This window comes from Salvia hispanica, chromosome 4 (genome assembly GCF_023119035.1).
Source record: "Salvia hispanica cultivar TCC Black 2014 chromosome 4, UniMelb_Shisp_WGS_1.0, whole genome shotgun sequence".
Classification (NCBI taxonomy): Eukaryota; Viridiplantae; Streptophyta; class Magnoliopsida; order Lamiales; family Lamiaceae; genus Salvia; species Salvia hispanica.
This window is the reverse complement of record NC_062968.1, coordinates 41853280-41873516: the sequence shown is the minus strand read 5'-3', so window position 1 is coordinate 41873516 and position 20237 is coordinate 41853280. Positions and strand designations below refer to the sequence as shown.

At 35.6% G+C, this 20237-nt stretch overlaps 1 protein-coding gene across 1 annotated transcript; it reads right to left on the bottom strand.

Annotated features, from left to right (window-relative positions):
* Positions 1-9079: 9079 nt before the first annotated feature.
* LOC125218213 (E3 ubiquitin-protein ligase RDUF2-like) lies at positions 9080-9939 on the bottom strand. Its single transcript, XM_048119843.1, has one exon. It carries the CDS (start codon positions 9907-9909, stop codon positions 9112-9114), a length of 798 nt encoding a protein of 265 aa, XP_047975800.1. The 5' UTR covers positions 9910-9939; the 3' UTR covers positions 9080-9111.
* Between the last annotated feature and the right edge of the window lie 10298 nt (positions 9940-20237).

Below are 20237 nucleotides of genomic sequence, written 5' to 3'. Positions count from 1 at the left end.
TTCTAACTACCAACAACTTCATCTTCTTCGGGAATCAAACGAGAATAGCAGGTAAAACAGAGTATTAAACACCATGAAAACAGAGCAAACTTTAGATCTAAACTTAAAATGAGAAATTAAAGCCTAAACTAAAAGATCTACGCTACTGGACCTAAGGGATGCAGAAACAGAAAGTAAACAGCCATAATCATGCACAACGTAAACAACAAACACCAAATACACGAAACTCCAACTCAAATACACCACGATTCAACAAATCCAGACATCTCCATACGCAAATCCACAACCTCCATCAACAAACCAACAGATCTCAGCTCCAAACATCCAACAATAAACAAGAACGAAAGCTAAAAAGCAAGAAATAAACATCAACTCAGCGAGATCCAACAAAAGCAACATAAACTTCCATAATAAAGAGAAATAGGTTCGAATCCAGTAGATCAAAGTCAGAAACTAGAGTTGCGAAATTTAAAACCAACAAGTACTAAACGAAAACAAATAAAGATTGTTTCTTCGCCTTCACAAGGCGGTGTTACACAACAGCAAAATAACGATGATGAGAACCACGGTGGCCAGAATCCTCCATCTCCAAGTGCGCAGCAGACGAAATGAGAAATTTGAAGTGTGGAACTAGGGAATGGAATGAGAGCTAAGCTAAAGTGCGAGTAGAAGTGGTTGTCTTGTTCTTCAAGGTTGAGCTCTTTATATATGTGAGGCTCTGATCCCTAGGGTATCCCTCTGGTAATTTGACGCTTTTGCCCTTGAATAAGACTCTTTAAAATAATCTGCTCTTGCTCCATTCTGCTCCTGTCGCCAACTTTTAATTCTCCCAGGTCCGAACGACGACTTCTGATTTTTACTTCAATTCCATCTCTTTTGCATCTGCCAGGTCAGGTAACAGCAACTCCTAGGTCCAGCAGATTTACTACGCACTTGAACTCATAAACACATATTAGCGCCCCAAATGCACAGAATTTTAACCCAAAACCAATGCATGAAACGAGCCTTATCAAACTGCTCACACTTAAACCATACTTGTCCTCAAGTATAAAGACAAGAAAAAGGAATAAGGCAAGTTTCAATGCATGGTTTCCCCTTAACCGACTCTACTAAAAAAAAGAAAAAGACTCAAACTACTAGACCTAGACGCTAAAGGACTTAGACAAAGAAAACAGATAAAGACACATAATAAAACACATTGACACATAAATGCATAGAACTGGTTCATTTTCTAGCAGCCATCCCCACAAGATTAAGGTCAATCCAAGAACCTACAGTCTCCGAATCTTCCCCTTCCCTTCTTCTATCTAATCGGCTTGTCAGTTTGTCAAGATAGCCTCTAACTTCACTAACTGTTGGATTCGCTCGATCACTCATTCCTCACCAGGGATGTTAGGATCGTTCGCTCTTATATTGCCATACCACTGATGCCTCGGGTCAGAGAGTTCCCCTGTCTTTGCTCTTATTATAATTTTTTTTCTCCTTCCCTTCTGGACTTCGTCCAGCTTATACCTCCCTTAACTTTGTCCAGCTTATACCTCCAGTTTTTTTTTCCAGCTTATTCCTCCTCTTTAGACCCTGGACTTCGTCCAGCTTATACCTCCAGTACCCTTTCCCTAGGCCCGAGAGGTTATTTCTATCACCCAAAACTTTTCTCCTTCTAAGTTCTCTCCCTAAGCATCAAGTGGCAGCCCTCTCATTTTGTGTTAGTATGAAGTGTTTAAGGCTTATAACTCACTTTTATGGAGGGCTTCACAACTAGATCAGTCGAGGCATATTCTATCGTCCTTACTTCATCCAAACCGATTTTGATTTATTAAGGAAAAGGGCATCAAAGTTGACATGCATTCTCTCTTCAATTACTCTCACTAAGGGGCTTTTGCTTTCTATTTACCAGTTATGCATAAACACATAATTTCCTACTAAACGACTTACTACTAACTCCTAGACCTAGCAAACAGACTCACATGCTTGACACTAACTTGCACTAACTCCCTCCCCCCTCCCACTTCACCATGCTTGTCCCCAAGCATTTTCGGTGAAGTGGAAAACAGGGCTAAGTTAGTGCGACACTTAACAGACTCACAAAACACATATTATATAAAAACAAACTTCTCACACTTAGACCGAGCATCGGGCTAAGTGGGAGAAGATACACAATTTAACAGACACCAAAGCATGCTATATAAAAACAAACTTCTCACACTTAGACCGAGCATCGGGCTAAGTGGGAGAAGATAGCTAACACATATATACATAAAGATAACACAAATATTCACAGACACATATAAACGGGCATGCTTTGTAAAAAGAACTAAAACATAAAAAGACATAAAAAAAAAACTGAAACTGAAATTTAAAATTACTTGGTTATGGGGGGGGTCAATTCTGGCTCTGGTCCCCCGTGGGACCAGACTTCTTGGGCACCGTCTTCACTTTCTTCTGGCTTGGTTTGGGTTCATCATCTTTCTTGGCCTTCTGTTCCCCTGGCCTAGGGGTATCCTTCTTCACTGGTACACTGGTGGTGGTCTCACTGTCCTTCTTCTTCCTTTCTGATGGCATTCCCTGGACGCTGGAGGCTGGCTTCTCTGGGGTCACTCCCGGAGTCAGTTGCCTAAGTTCTGTGGGCAACTTCGGGGGCATGCGCTGCTGCTGGGCCCGGAGGATCTTTTGGTCAACCACGGTGACCATTCTCATCATTGTCTCCACAGCCTGGGCCATCTTGTCAGCTTGCGCAGCCATCATCTCCCTCTGAGTTACCGCCTCCTGGTGCAGCTTCAGCAAAATCTCCTGTTGCTGCACCGTATTTGCGCCCAGCTTCAACATCGTTTCCTCCATCCTTGTCTGCCACCCTTCATTCGCCATTCTGTCACCACCTTCTTCTTCTGCCTTCTCGGTCTTTATCTTCACTCCATCAGATTTTCCCACTTCGTAAAATCTCAGCACGTCATCCTTCATTATCATCAACCCCTTGTTGAAGAAGAACGGGAGATCGAAGTATCCTGGGGCGCTACACATTGGCAGGTTAGCGACTGAGTCGGCTATCTTCATTGACACATTCCTCTGGAGGTATGCTCCCAGTAAGTTGCACGTGTAGAGATGGCGGTCGGAGTGAGTTCTGACTCTCTGGCATGCATAGGCAGTCCAGTACCCGAGGTGGACCTTCACATTATTCAACATACACCACATGAAATACAGCTCTGGAGTAGTGAGAGTTGCACCTACTTGACCCAGGAGATTGTACCCAATGTACACTTTGAAGGGGTTGGCAGCGGAAGCGCTCACATAAATCAATTACATAATAATTCAGATCTATTTAGCGGATTATTTAGACAAAATCTATTCGCGTAATTATCACATGTATCATGCTCATAACTCAAATAATAACATGCTTTAAATTAATTGAAACCTAAAACATGCTTTTCTAAGGTTCAACCATTATACCTTGATGATTCTCCAAAGAATCGAAGATAGCTAGCGCCTTCTCCACGTGAAGAACTTTAGTACAAAACCACGGATCTTCTGACTGGTTCCCGGACTGTGAACTGATATCAGGGTGGGCTGATCTCACCAGCGCACTAGGACTTAAATAGAGAAGACAGAAATCCTTTCCCACGGAGGAGAAAAATTCGACCTCTACTAGGAGTAGGGGGGCCGAAAATTTTGAGAGAAAAATAAGTGTATTTTCTGTTTCCTTTATTCTCCTATTTATAATAAGTCACATATTGGGCCCAATCAGGGATCTATGGAAGGCTTTGGATATGGGCTCCTCCAATTAGCTTTTTACTAATTAAATTAAACCCAATTTAATATAAGCTTAAAATTGGAATATTACGAGCAGCCACTACAGAAGTAATACTGCACTCCCCATCCAAATCCGAAATTATAAGTACTTCGGGTTTCCAATACTTTATATTTATTTCCCGCGCTTAAGATAGAAACATCCATTAATTAATTATTGTCTGCTATGGACTTAATTAATTAATATCTTATTTATTCCAAGAGAGGACTCAGCAAGAAAATCTTATTTATTATTCATAGAGTAATTAAACTCCAACTAGCTAGGTTCCGAATAATAAAACCTTATTTCAAGCTTCTCTTGAGGATGTTATCAAACGAGACTCACCTCGCGCACGATTCAACATAATAGCAATCCTAGCACCGCTAGATATTAATCACCACTACCCAATATACCAGGCTTATTGGGTTGCGAAAAACCCGCACCATTTGGTAAGTCAAAGTAGTGCATAATCAATACCGTATGCTCAATGCTAACGTACATTGATTGAGAAATAATTTACGAGACCTCGTCTTTCAGTAGATAGCATAAAGACTGTCTCGCTGTTAGATCCATTCAGTGTTATACCACACCAACGCCATCTTATTTCAGTAAGACTTAGAAATAATCGGACTGACATTGCAACCTTTCACGATAGGTAGTCTAAGCCTATCTAGGTTGTGAAATTATTCTTTTTCTTTGTTTAGAACTGACCGTGTTACCTTAAAGTGAACGACGCCCACAATCGGTCTACTAAAACAAAGACTTAGACTTTGTTAAGTTACTTATACATTTAAATATGCAATAAACATCCATTAAATGTAAAACATAACAACATTATGACAAAAATAATCTGTTTATTCATTTGGAAAATAAAATAAGAGTTTTAACAGTATTCAATCACTCGAAAGGTGATTTCTAGTATACAAACTCTAACACACTTGTGCCAGGCGGAGCACTGGATCAGTAATGTGTACCCCCTTCGATGTGCTTGTCTTGAATTTGGCCACCTTTTTGTGGGCAATTGACATGGTCCTAAGAGTGCAGTGCAGGTTTGTACTGTGATATGTGTCACTCGATCTAACAGGTCCAGAGGATTCGACTAGACTTCAGAGGCTAGAAGATCATGAAACTTATCAGAAAGGGGTCGTTGGGTGCACTCTGTCCCTTCAAAAACCTCAACCCACTATACTATAACTTAGCACAGGGAAGTAAAGGATCGATCCCACGAGGAAGTAGGTGTTACGAAACTGCATTTGAGGATGTTTTGGAAAAGAAAGGGGTTGGCTGCTGCCACGCAATTTTTGTGGGTCGAGAACTTAAAACTACTGGGTCTGAGAGATAAGCGAAACTTTACTCTACCTATTGGGTCTAATAGATCAGGAGAACTTTACTCTACCTACTCGGTCTAAAGGATCAGAAGAACTTTACTCTACCTATTGGGCCTAAGAAACGAAAGCGTACGGAACATACATGACTCAGAGAAAATGAGATATTTTTAAGTTCTAAGACAGCTGGGGTAAACTTAACTAGACAGACTTTCCTAATTTGGGCAAACAAGCATAAAGCGAAAAGCAAGACAAATTTCCTTAAACTACCAGGGTCTGGAAAAGCATGCAGAAAAGTAAAAGAGACAAAGTAGATCGTACTGACAGGTCTAGCAGATATGCAGAAAAAGTAAAGTACATGCAGAAAAGTACTGACATAAAGCAGATCTGGTTCTAACTACCAACAACTTCATCTTCTTCGGGAATCAAACGAGAATAGCAGATAAAACAGAGTTTTAAACACCATGAAAACAGAGCAAACTTTAGATCTAGACTTAAAACGAGAAATTAAAGCCTAAACTAACAGATCTACGCTACTGGACCTAAAGGATGCAGAAACAGAAAGTAAATAGCCATAATCATGCATAACGTAAACATCAAGCACCAAATATGCGAAACTCCAACTCCGAAACACCAAGATTCAACAAATCCAAACATCTTCATATGCAAATTCCCAACCTCCAACAACAAACACAGATCTCAGCTCCAAACATCCAACAACAAACAAGAACGAAAGCTAAAAACAAGAGATGAACATAAACTCAGAGATATTCGACCAAAAGCAAACATAAACTTCCATAATAACTAGAAATAGGTCTGAATCCAGTAGATCAAAGCAAGAAACTAGAGTTGTGAAACTTAGAAATCAACAAGGTACTAAACGAAATCAAATAAAATTGTTTCTTCGCCTCCACAAGGCGGTGTTACACAGCAAAATAACAACGATGATGATGAGAACCACGGTGGCCAGAATCCTCCATGTCCAAGTGCGCAGCAGTCGAAGATAAAAATTTGAAGTAGAGAACTAGAATTAGAGCTAGGAGAGCGTAGAAGTGGTTGTTCACGGACTTTTTTTCTTCTTCAAGGTTGAGCTCTTTATATATGTGAGGCTCTGATCCCTAGGGTATCCCCTCTGGTGATTTTACGCTCCTGCCCTTGAGTAAGACTCTTTAAAATAATTTGCTCTCGCTCCATTCTGCTCCTGTCGCCAACTTTTGATTCTCCCAGGTCCGAACGACGACTTCTGATTTTTGCTTCAATTTTATCTCTTTTGCATCTGCCGGGTCAGGTAACAACTCCTGGGTCAGACAGATTTACTACGCACCTGAACTCAATAACGCACATTAGCGCCCCAAATGCACAGAATTTTAACCCTAAACCGATGCATGAAACGAGCCTTATCAGAGGTGCTGAGGTCGAAGAAGGGAATCTTCATAAATCAGAGGAAGTATATACTTGATTTGTTGGCCGAAATAGGGATGATTGATTGCAAGCCAGCAGATACTCCTATGGTACAACATCATGGATTGCAGATGAAGGAAGACGGGAAGCTGACCGATAGGGGGAGATATCAGAGGCTAGTCGGTAAGCTTATCTACCTATCCCATACACGACCTGATATTGCATATGCAGTTGGAGTAGTGAGTCAGTTTATGCACTCACCACAAGAAGAGCATTGGGAAGCCGTGCTAAGAATTGTCAAATACTTGAAGGGAACAGCCGAGCATGGGCTTGTGTTCGAGAAGCATGGTCACATGGAAATACACGGCTTTACTGATGCAGATTGGGCAGGAAATCCGAATGATCGAAGGTCTACCGCCGGCTACTTTACCTTTGTAGGAGGTAACCTTGTGACATGGAGAAGTAAGAAGCTGAAAGTAGTCGCACTTTCCAGTGCAGAGGCAGAATTTCGGGGAATTAAGAGTGGACTGACCGAGGTGCTATGGCTGCGGAGACTTATGACCGAGTTGGACCTTCAACCCGCCCTACCTTGTAGATTATTTTGTGACAACAAGGCGGCTATCAGTATTTCTGAAAACCTGGTACAACATGATAGAACAAAACATGTGGAAGTAGATAGACACTTCATAAAGGAGAATCTCGAAGCAAAGGTGGTGGAAATGCCTTATATCAAGACCGAAGATCAACTCGCAGACATTTTGACGAAGGCAGTGAATTCAAAGTCATTTCGAGAAGTACTAGGCAAGCTAAGTATTGGGAACCCCATCACTTAGATTGAGGGGGAGTGTTAGAATGAGATCGCATAATATCGGGAGAATATTATGTGATTGATATGGGAATATATTATGCCCAAATTAGAGTAGCAATTATTGTAAATTTAGGTTTACCATATATGTAGAATACCTAGCCTATAAATATGTAATCTTTGTATCTTCTTATTCATTCAATAATACAATAGAAATCTTCTCCCACCGATTCTAACAAGCAAGAACCGAACTAGACTTTCAAATAAGCTGGTACTGAAATTTTAAAAAATAACAATAATAATAATAATAATAATAATAATAATAATAATTATTATTATTATTATTATTATTATTATTATTATTATTACAAATAAAATGTCTTTACAATTTTTATGAGACTCTAGATGATAATTGTTTTTGATGTGTCGCCATTTCTTGAAACCGTCGAAGAATGTCCTCATTTTCAATTTTGTTAAAAATTTCCCTCTCAGTATATACAACTAAGATATCATTCATCCAACCATCAATTAAGAATCAAACCTTTGATTTTTTGGAAAATACAGGCTGTAATTCGTTGCCTCTGTTCGACAGTCGGACTCCAAAGCTATGCTATAATTCACTGCCTCTTTTCTGGTTTTAGAAGGAGAAGAGCCGCTATTGTAATTTTAGATTTGGGCTTCAATTATGGCTTCATTATTTTTTTCATTATCAAATAAAATTACATACCAATAAAATATAAAGGCCCAACTTAAAGTCCAATAAAATAAAATTAGGGACCCACACGAGCTGGGGTTTCAAATTTGATGTAGGTATTTTGGTCAATACATAAATTTTGTGAAATAAATATTCATAAAAAAGAAGGTGATACTCCCTCCGTCCCAGATAATTCGTCCCAGTTTTCCATTTCGGTCCGTCCCACATAATTTGTCCCACTTCACTTTTACCATTTTTGGTAGTGGACCTCATATTCCACTAACTCATTCATACTCACATTTTATTATAAAACTAATATATAAAGGTAGGACCCACATTCCACTAACTTTTTCAATCCACTTTTCATTACAATTCTTAAAACCCGTACCCGGTCAAAGTGACCCGAATTATCCGGGACGGAGGGAGTAAATATTAAAAGGCAAAAATGTCTTATTCTAAAAAAATTGGTATGCCTCGATCCCAAATTTCAAAAGGTCAACGAATGTAGTCCTTTTTTTCCAAAATTTCTCGAATATTCTAGATTTTTGCTATAATGAGTACAAATGTATTTTTACTACTCCATCGTCCCGCTTAAGATGACACGTTTTCCTTTTTTATTTGTCCCAACTAAGATGACACATTTTCTTTTTTTGGAACTTTCTCTCTCCAATTGATACACTCAACCATTTTTTTCTCACTATTATTAAAATATTCATCTTTCTTTATCTCTCTACTTTAATACTTACATCCACCTTCTCTCTTTCCAATTAAACACTTTAAACAATAATTCCTAAAATCCACCAATAACTCCTAAAATCCCGTGCCGGCTAAACAATGTGTCATCTTAGCCGAAACAAAGAAAGTATATTTTTTTGGTATGCATCATTAGATGATGAAATAATGTTTATACATAAACTAAATCTAACCAATAATTTAGTAGCCAGACTAAATACTCAATCCATAAAATGAATTGAGAAAAAAAACAAAATTGAGATTTTGTTAAAATATAAAGAATATTCTGTTTTACACGTTCCTACTATACTGAGTAACTAAGAAGAATACTAAAAGAGTAATTTAAAATGAAAACAAATTAATAGGTCAATATCTATTGCTGCTCAATGGGTGTCAGAGTTGTGCTCCTGCTCCTCCTCAACGGACCCGGACCCGGACCCGAACTCGACCGCCCCCTCCGAAAAATCGAACAGAAAAATCGACGCAAAGCACCGGCCCTCCGCGGCCGCCACTGAATTGCCCTCAGCGCGCCGCCGGTGAAGGCGAGACCCCATTCCACATCGGAGAACACCACCGGCCGCGGCATCTCTCCCACAACGAATCTCCCCAAGGCGAATCCGGCGCCGGGCAACCGCCAGATGGCAATCCCCACGGCCCCCGACTGACCGGCCGGCAACTCGTGGCGGCAAACCGGGCAGGAGTTGTGGAGATTGAGCCACGGGAATATGCATTCGGCGTGGAAGAGGTGCTTGCAGGGCATCTTGAGGGCCTCCGAACCGAGCACGAAGGCGTCCGTGCACACGGCGCAGTGTGGCTCCACGTCCACGTGGCAGGCCTGGATCTGCACCGCGGGCAGGGACGCCACAGCGTGCTTGCTGGCGGGCGGATTATCCGGGCAGGCCCACATGCTGAAGCCGATCCCCAAGACGCGCTCCAGCATCGCCTGGGATCCGAACCCGAGCAATGACTCCGAAACAGAGGAAGGCAGAGGCCGGACCCCTCCACCCGACTCGTCATCGTAGTAGAACTGGAAGCCCCGCCCCACGGCCTCGTTCCGGAGGACTATGAGCGGATTGAAGGAGGTGTCGCGGCAGTGCGGACAGAATTGCGACTCAACCATGACCATCCTCTTGCACTGATAGCACCACAAAGACTGCTGGGCCGAATCCATGGGTGATTGATGATTGTTTTGGGGAGCATAGAGTAGTAGTATTTATACGTAAATTATTGTTTGTTATGAAATTCACAAGGAAGAAAAATTACACGTTATTTCCATAAACGAAATCAAAAAATTACGCGGCTGTCATCATTTCTTCCTTCTCTGTTTATGTAAATCAAATGTGTTATACAGTTGTACTAGTATCTTTTACACATATATAGGAGTATTAAATTTGTTTTAGGTTAATTATACAAATCGCATCAAACAAATTATCATATTCCTTATTTCAGAGTTGGATACTAATCATACTATAGTTTTAAATTATGCAAGTTCACATATTTATACATTTAATATGATCAAAGACTATTAGTAATACTTACTCAATCATGCAGATTTTTCCCAATTCTTTCGGTTATTACTACTTTAGTAAAGATATATTATCCAAATTTACAATATATTCTTCTATCACTAAATAAGATTAAGTTATTCAGTTTTATGTGAATAAGTTGGCTTGACTGAGTGTTTGGTATGTTAAATAAATAAAATAGATATTTTAACTTTTTAATCATACAAAATGTTCCTAGTAAATCTCAATCAAAGTAAGAAGAATGAAATATTTGATGTCAATTATATAATTTGAATTGATTATTATAATTGGATTGCCAATGTAGATTAATTTTAGTGAAATATACGACTGAAGATTTTACCTCTAAAAAAGGAGAATAACTAATTCTGAAAGATTTAAATTTCATCAGTCACATATAATTAATCAGTTTGCTAGGATTTTACTTGAGGAGGGAAAAAAATATAACACTGTAGAAAACTTTTATATGTATGAGAGGGGGGCATTTAGTGTAGTTTATAGATATAATGGGAAATTTATATATGGAGAAACAATACGCTACATACCTTATATGAGTACCATCATAGTTTGATGTATATCTGATGTTATTTGTTTTGTTTTATATGTTTATTTTGATTCTAATAAATTAAAAAAAAATTATTGACATTTTTAATTTTATAAATTTCTTAAAAAAACAAAGCTCGAGTTGATATTTTATCCATTTATATGAAGTTTTAAAGAAAACGAACGAATCGTGCTTTAATTTTTACAATATTTACAAAATTAAAAATATCAATAAAGTTTTTTAAATGGACTCCCTCCGTTCCATTTCATATGAGATATTTCTTTTGGCTTTAGATTTTTAGAGGTGAAAAAGGTTAGAGAAAAAAAGTAGGAGAGATGATAAAATAAGACAGATATAGTATTTCTTTTTTGCCAAAAAAGGAATATGCCCCCACTTATAATGGGACAGAGGGAGTATTAGAATTATGGGTGGCGAAACGGGTTACTCGCAGGTATCCGCACCTAACAAGTCGGGTACCCGTGCCCGATTTCAGCTAAATTTGCTATCCTAATATTTGTCTCGTAACATATCGGGATTACCGCATACCCGTATCGGGTATCCTGTTCCCGACATTGCGGGTACCTGTACCCGACCCAAAATGGTGCTCCTATAGGTGATAATGTGAGATTTTTAAGTTTGAGTATGCTAAGTTTGACCCAATAGAAAGTGCTTCAAACCAAAAGTTGGGTTCATAAAACCACTAAGATTGTTGAAGCTTGTTTTTCACATGTCCTTTACCAACTCTTTACTATTATTAAGATTAAGATTTGATTACTGCGAGAGAAAAAAAAAAAACAATATCCCATCATGTGTAAAAAATATTGATATTTTTCCTGTTCAAATAATAATAGCCCACAATGTTTCCCAACGGCAGTTTAACATAGAGTATTGAAATATGGGTAAATGGCTAATACTAATGATATCAGGTACTATCAGGTTAACGGGTAACCCGCTACCTGCAAAATTCTAAGACACACTACCTGATCTTGCCCCATTTCTCATTGTCGTCGGGTAGCGGGTACCTGATACCCAACGGGTATCAGATCGAGATGAGAATTACCCGTTACATGTTACCCATTTTGCCACCCCTAATTAGAATTAAATTAAATATATAAAACAAAACAAACAACGTTAAAAGTGCATAGAATGATGGTGCTACTTAAATTGTTCACATACGTATGTACCATATCATTTTCTTATATATAGATATGCAATTGTGAATTAGGGTTGAGAAAGGGCCTTTGTCCTAGGTGGTGATAGCCTGATAGGCTTGCTCTTCCCCTTGTCTGAGAAATGTTTGTATCACTCCTTATTACTCTCTTTGATCTACGGTGTTAGAGTCATTTATTTTCAGTATGGAGATTTGGAAAGAGATATACTATAATGTATTCAATAAATAATAAAGTAGGCAAAAGTAGAGACAATAAAATAAGAGTGGACAAATGTGTTACTTTTTGTTGAAAGAGGAAATAGCTCAATTATCATGAAACCTTCTAAAATAAAAATATGACTCAACTACTATAGAGTGAAGGCGGTGCATTTTAAAAAATTATAGATTTTATAATTGTAATTATGTCACCGATGAGGTTTGTAAAAACAATATGAGAAACCTTAATTTAAAATATCCAAAAATTTTATAAATATTATACAAATATATTTATTAATGTGTACTCCCTCCGTTCATATTACTTGAGTCACTTCTTTTTTGTACTAGTTTTAAAAAAAACATATACTCCCTCCACTCATGAAATGTTGTCTAAGTTTGACTTGACACGAGTTTTAAGAAATGTGAAGAAAAGTCAGTGGAAATAGTTAGTGGAATCTAGGTCCCTCATTTATTATTTTTATAATAGAATGTGAGTGTTAATGAATTAGTTGAAAGTGGGGTCCATTTACCAAAAATGGTAAAAAAGCAAAGTGGACAACATTTCACGGATGGACCGAATTGGACAATATTTCACAGACGGATGGAGTAATAAATAATTAAGGTGGAAAGAGAGTAAAGTAAGAGAGAGAACTTTACATTTCTTAATATCCATGCTCATACTAAATATGACTCATATTATAGGACGGGGGGAGTAATTTTTATATTAATTTGGGAGAGAACTTTTAAAAAAAATAGAAATACGACATTTTTAGTGAGATAAATTAAAGAAAGTGTTGTGCATCTTTTGTGGGACCAAAGAGAGTATGTAAACTAGTAAATGTTTCGACTTCATAATAAGAGTTTATATTGTTAATAAGAAGTAATATCAATGGATACAAGCATAAGTGTTGTACACCCTCCTGCCCCTTCTTAGATCCGTCACTACTTCATTGTGTTTAGAAAAGCCCATTTCAAAAGATGCGAAGGTTGTTTATTGACATCTATAATTCATGTGATGTGGTTTTGTATGCTATTTTTTACAAGTGAACCACAATTTGATGTGAATAAGTTGATATACCTACATAAATATAATATTTTAATTTTATAGTTGATATATTAGTTTATTTAAGTTTAAATTGTAATCTATAAAATGTAAATCTCAATCAAAATAAGAGGAATGAAAAGTTTGATGTCAATAACATAATTTGAACTAGTTTGTATGATTGGATTTTCAATGTAGATTAATTAATGCATTTATTCAGCAAATTTATTTAATATATAAAAAATGAAAAATAAAATGTAATGAATAATATTGCAGGTCAAAATATAATTTAACTCATTATCGAAAAACAAGTTTTTATAATACTAATAAAAGACATTTCAACAACCTTAAGAAAGATAAGGTAAGAGTGTTTGATCATTTGTGCAAATAAGGTGGTCAACAATTGTGAAAACAGATATTCCATCCGTTCTTGAAAAGTATAACATTTTCTTTTAAGTCTTTTGTGAAAAGTATGAATTATCTAATTTTAAAAATTTAACTGTACTATTAGTAATGTGCACCCACTTTCTATTATTATTATATTGACATTACTTCTACTTTACTTTCTTTTCATCTCCCTTGTAATAGTAATTAATACACATGGCCAAATAAAAGTTTATATCTGGACTGGAGGAAGTACATATAGCAAGTTGACTAAATATTACTATTAGAAATAAAGTAATTAGAGTATGATTGGAAAATAATCTCCAAAACTCCTTTCGATGTACACGGATCACTTTGATTATCAACTTATCATAATTTCCAATTAATTCCCCTAGTATTCATTTTAGAATTTATCAGGGTTTCCTAATCTTGATTATTCTAGAAATTCTTGTTTTGTTTATATATGGGAAAAGATAAATAGGGAACCGACTAACTCAAATCGGTTTATTTGTAATTTTAGTAAATCTTCTTTTTTACAGATTTTTAAAAAATTGAGAAATCATAAATGTATATAATATCCTTAAATAAATTTAACTGAATTTAATCAAATATTAATTTTATTATTTATTGTATTATATGTAGTAATAAGATAAAGGATAGAGAGTGTAGTAGGAAGATAGATGAAAAAATATTTGATCTCATGAAAGATAGGAAAGAGTTGAAAGAGAAATACAAGTATTGGTGCTTTGATAATAATGATTTGAAAGGGGTTTGACAAGATTTATATGAATATTCTGTTGTACTGTAATACACGTGAGAGACCAACACTAAAAAAACTAAAGAGCAATGAATATGAAAACAAAAATGGGACGAACCCGAACCCGAACCCGACCACCCCCGCCTACCTCCGAAAACATGATCCCAATTACCGAATAATCGCCGCAAAGCACCGCTCCTCCGCGGCCCCACTCATTTCTCTCGGCGCGGCAAAGCGGGCAGGAGTTGTGGAGATTGAGCCACGGGAATATGCAGTCGGCATGGAAGAGGTGCTTGCAGGGCATCTCGCGGGCCTCTGACCCGACCACATGTTGGATATTTTAGTGTAATTGGATTAACTTGATTGATCGGTTATTGTTATAATGATACATCATTTAAGTATGGAGGTGCGGAGTGCACGCTTATTTGAATTCATTATGATGTTAGGGGCGAAGCCCCTAAACAGATGAACGGGGGTCCGGGGGCAGTGCCCCCGGGTAGCGGGGTCCAAGGGGCAGAGCCCCTGGCTGGGGTCGACTTGGAAATTTTTTATTTCCAACGAAGTTGCTGTTTCAGAAATTCATCCGAAAATGTAATTTCTGAAAATCGAAGGACTAATTTGCAATTTCGGAAACCTTTGAAAATTAGTTATTTTCGGTTAATTTCCCAACGGATGCACTGTTTCGTCAACAGCTGCATCGGTTCTTCTTCTTATTCTGATCAATTCTTCTGGTTCATCATCTCGAATACACATCTGAATGTTCTGTATTTCTCTGAATTTTATCCGATCAAATAACTTTGGTAGAACCACCGAAATTGATTTGATCTGAAAGTGTTTAGCACGACTTTCAGATATCCGTTTTTCTGTTCTCAATATTGAATCTCCCTAACACCACAAAGGCGTCCGTGCACACGGCGCAGTCCAAGTGGCAGGCCTGGATCTGCATTGTGGGCAAGGACGCCACGGCGTGCTTGCTGGCCGGCGGATTCTCTGACCTATCCAGCAGACCGGATCCGATCTGCAAGACGCGCTCCAGCATCGCCGAACTGGAGGAGGGAAGAGGCTGGAGCCCTGCACCCATCCCGTTGTCGTAGAAGAGCTGGTTGTTGGAATCAAATTAATGATTCACATAAATCACACATGTCGAATACGATTGATAAACATAAAGCGAAAGCGTACATGGATTCGGATTCATGGTGTTGATGTTCTTGATGATACCGAAGTATGGAAATTAGTCAAGTGACAACGCTCTCTCACAGATTCTCTGCAATAGAGTCTTGATATTACGTCTGATCAATAGGAATGAGAATCTATTGACCTATTTATAGGTTGCACTTGTGGACCATAACCATGTAGTTAGAGAATAAGTCCCTGACTTTATTATAACTTTAATTTCACCCATAACAAAATTAAAGTTATCAAAAGTAGTATATGCCCAATAGTCCTCATACTTTTATAGATAATCGTTTGACCCTATAAATAACCTTAGTAGATCACGTAATCGGGTCAATCAATAAATAGTCATAAATATTATACAATCTTTAGACTATTATGTTGGACCATATTAAAATGTTCCAACACTAGTAGCTCGGGCCCCTAGGCTCCGGGGTGACTATCAGTGGATCGTGGACGTGTGGATAGATTACGGCTTCTTGCGACTCGATCCTAGTGCACTGATAGCACCAGGAAGATGGAGGAGCCGAATCCATGGCGCTGAAATCAATGTTTTTAAAAACCGGACTAGACTGAATGAATTTATAAGTAAACTATTATTATGAAATTGACGCGAGAGAGAAAAATTACACGTTATTTCCATAAATCAGAACTAACGTAGTGAGCAAGGCTTTAATATAAACGCGTGATTATGCGGCTGTAATCCTTCCTTCCTTCCAAGTTTATGTAAATCAAATGCATTATGCATTTGTTCTATCTTTTACATACATATAGGAGATCCTACCAAAAAATATATTTGTTTAAATTTAGAAAGTCAAATTGCGTCAAACAAAATGGAGAATCATAGTACTCAATCATGCAGATTTTTTCGAAATCTTTCGGTTATTACTACTTGAGTGAAGATATATTATCCAAATTTACCAGTTATGTGAATAAGTTAATAAAATTAATATTTTGATTTGGTATTTGATTAGTTTGTAATTAAGTTAAATTGTAATCGTCAAAGATTTCAAGTAAATCTCAATCAAAATAAGAGGAATGAGAAGTTTGATGTCAATAAAATAATTTGAATTAGTTACTATAATTGATTGTCAATGTAGATTAACTAATCCATCTATTTGGTGAATTTATTTAACATATAAAAACATGAGAAATAAAATGGAATGAACAAATAATGGGGGTTAAAAAATAATTTAACTCGGGTACCAAAACGTAATTTTTTTTAATAATAAAGGCGTTTTAACATCCGTAAGAAAGACAAAACAACGGCGTTGATTATTTGGGCAAATAAGGTGACCAATGATTGTGAAAACAGATACTCCATTCGTCCACGAAAAATATGAACGACTTCTTTTAAATCTCTTTCTGAAATATGTGAACTTTCTAGTTTTTAAAATTCAACTACATTACTAATAATGTGGATTCCACTCTCCATTATTAATATTACTTTTAGACCATGTTTGGTTGCCAAGCTTCCATCTAGAAAAGTAATTTGATTTCTTAAATTTTAAATTTTTGTGTTTGTTTCGATTTTTAATCAAACTTGGGAAAGTAATCAGAATCTCGAGAATAAAGAAAATAGTAAAATTTTACAGGATTCTGAATTCTAACTTTTCTTATGTATTATTTTTATCAGGTTTAGTAATCTTACATATTTAATGCAATATAGTATAATAATTTTATTATTACTATTAAGTATTAATTAAAATATTTTGAAAATAATTTAAAATTATAAATCATAAACTTAATTTTAATATAATAAATAACTATATTAAAATTATGATAATTATAACCATATTATTATAATATTTATATATAAGTGTTACTATCATAATAATACTAATAATTAATAATTTATTTAATGATTAAAATATAATTATATAAAATAAAAATCATATAATAATAAATAAGAATTATTATTTTATAAATTAATAATTAATCAATAACGTTATAGTGAAATTCTAAACTATAAAATTTATTTATGTAATTATAATATCCGTAAATATGATCATATATTATTATAATAAATGATTATAATACTTCAGGTAACTATAACTAGAATTATATTATTATATATTATAATGAATAATTCATATTTAAATTATTCATCATAATAGTAAATATAATATACTATTATCATTTGTAATTAATAATTTATTAAAAAATGTATATATATATATATATATATATATATATATATATATATTTATACTTTCCAAAGAAACGAAGTAAGTACATATAGCAAGTTGACTGAATATTAGAAATAAATCAATTAGAGTATGATTGGAAAACAATCTCCGAAAATCCTTTCGATGTACGCGGATCACTTTGATTATCAACTTTTAAATTTCCAATCATTCCCCTAATATTGATTTATAATTTATCAGTGTTTCCTAAACTTAATTAGTCTAGAAACTTTGTTTTATTTATATATGGAAAAATACACATAGGGAACCTATTAACTCAAATCGGATTATTTGGTATGTTAGGTGATCTTTTTTTTACGGATTTTAAAATTTAGGTTTTATTTTGGTAGATCTTCTTTTTTCGGATTTTAAAATTAGGTTTTAAGTATTTACTATTAATCGTCTGTATGTATGTGGAATTGTGGATGGCGTTTTCTTTCAAGGCAAGTGGCATGAATTTTCAGTACTTTGACAAACATATGTAAATGTTACATTGACATTGTATACATCGATCTTAAGTCATTATTATATTAATCTATAATATTATATCAATGTAATGAAGATCATTATACTATAGATAATTATAATTATATACAAATTACTAGTATATTTTTTCATGCAAATTTCTTTGTCCAACCATATTCAATTGAGATCTTTGTTAAGAGTCAAATGAGTCACTCATCCCTTAAAAGGTCTTATAAGGGGAGGGTTATCCACACTTATATAGATTAGATTGGATTTTCACCAAGTCGATGTAGGACATAATTTTAGAGAATTTAACACGCCCCCTCACGTGTGGGCTGGAAAGGACATCGGTCTTCCATCACGTGGATAGGCAATGCAAGAAATAAGAGAATCATCATCGATGTGGGCCGGAAAGGACATCGGTCTTCCACTCGTGAGGTAGATAAGAGATAAAGAAAAAACCACCATCGAAAAGAAAAAACCACCATCGACTTGAGCCCACTCTGATACCATATTAGAAATGGGTCACTCACCCCTTAAAAGACCTTATAAGGCGGAGGGTTATCCACACTTATATAGATTAGATGTGATCTTCATCAAGTCAATGTGGGACATAATTTTAAAGAATTTAACAGTTAACCGATGAATTTTCCGGTTCCCTGTGGTATCAATTTTTTTTTTCTCAATATCGGTTTGAAATTAAGTCATCCCGGTTCCTTGCTGTATCAATTTTTTTCTCAATACCAGTTTGAAATTAGTGACTTAAATGAGAAATATATACAATTCAATAGGCTTGATATTTTATAAAATATACTCAATAAGCAAGAATTTATATGTAGCCTTCTAGGGAAGAGAGGAAGAAAAATTTCAGTTTGCAGATACGAGAGAGTTCACAAAAGATATAGAAAGAGTTTATACGATAGAGGATATAGATTGCGATAAAAAAAAAAAAAATGGTGATGTGTGAGGGAGAGAAAGGATGTAAAAAAAAGACAAAAATAACATTATTTTTTAAAGTGAAAGAAGATTTATACATAATTATGTTATAAGTTAAGTACTCCCTCCCAAGGAAGATGACTCATTTTCTTGGGTGTTACGAAATTTTATGTATTTTGGTTTTGTGTTCCGTTTCAAGGAAGATGACTAATTTCCTTGGGTATCACGAGATTTTATGCACTTTGGTTTTGTGTGTTAGATGGAGAGAATAAAGTAAGAGTAAAAAAAATAGAGACAAAGATGTTTCTATTTTTAGTAATGAGTCATCTTGAGACCATCTTCAGTGAGACGGAGAGAGTATTACTAATATCGTGTTATGCATGGCGCTTTATATCTATTTTAAAACTGTACTGCATAATATGAAATTATTGTGCACACAAAAAAATACATTAATTATTAAAAATAGCACATAACTATTAATTAAAATTTTATGGATATCGAATTAAAAAAAAAAAAAAAGCGAAGGCGCATTAACACGTGTATAAATTAGAGTTGAGAGTGTATTTATGGCATTAAATATAAGAAAAAAAATATTATCAACCACAAAACTAAGTCCATGTTAGAAAAGTTCTAATGAAGGTTATAATAATACCTAAAACTGGGACATAATTTTGCAGTAAATAAAGTGAAGAACATAAAGAAAAATTACATAGATTTATGGCACCCAAATGTCATATATTCATAGTCCCAGTCCCAAAGAAAGCTTTTCCAAAACCTTTTCAATTTCCCATTTCGAAACCCTTTTACTTCTCCTCCTCCTCTTCCAAAACCCTTTCATTTGTCCTAATTAAAATTTAAACTTAATGGGAAAAGCAAAAAAAATCACAACAAATTACATCAAAATTTAAATTGTATGGGACAATTAAGAAATGTATATGCGTAGATTTAATTAGCTCCTTTTATAAGTTATGAGATTAATCATGATTTAATTGACAATTTCTCTAAAATAAAATATAGTACTACTATTTAATAAGGAACGTCCTCAAATGAAAAAAGAGATACGAGACATAGAGTATTTTATTTCAACTTGATTACAAGTGAATTAGTATATTTAATCATAACG

Bases quoted from the DNA above. Each gene is read 5' to 3' on its own strand.
- LOC125218213 (XM_048119843.1), bottom strand. From the start codon at position 9,909: ATGGATTCGGCCCAGCAGTCTTTGTGGTGCTATCAGTGCAAGAGGATG.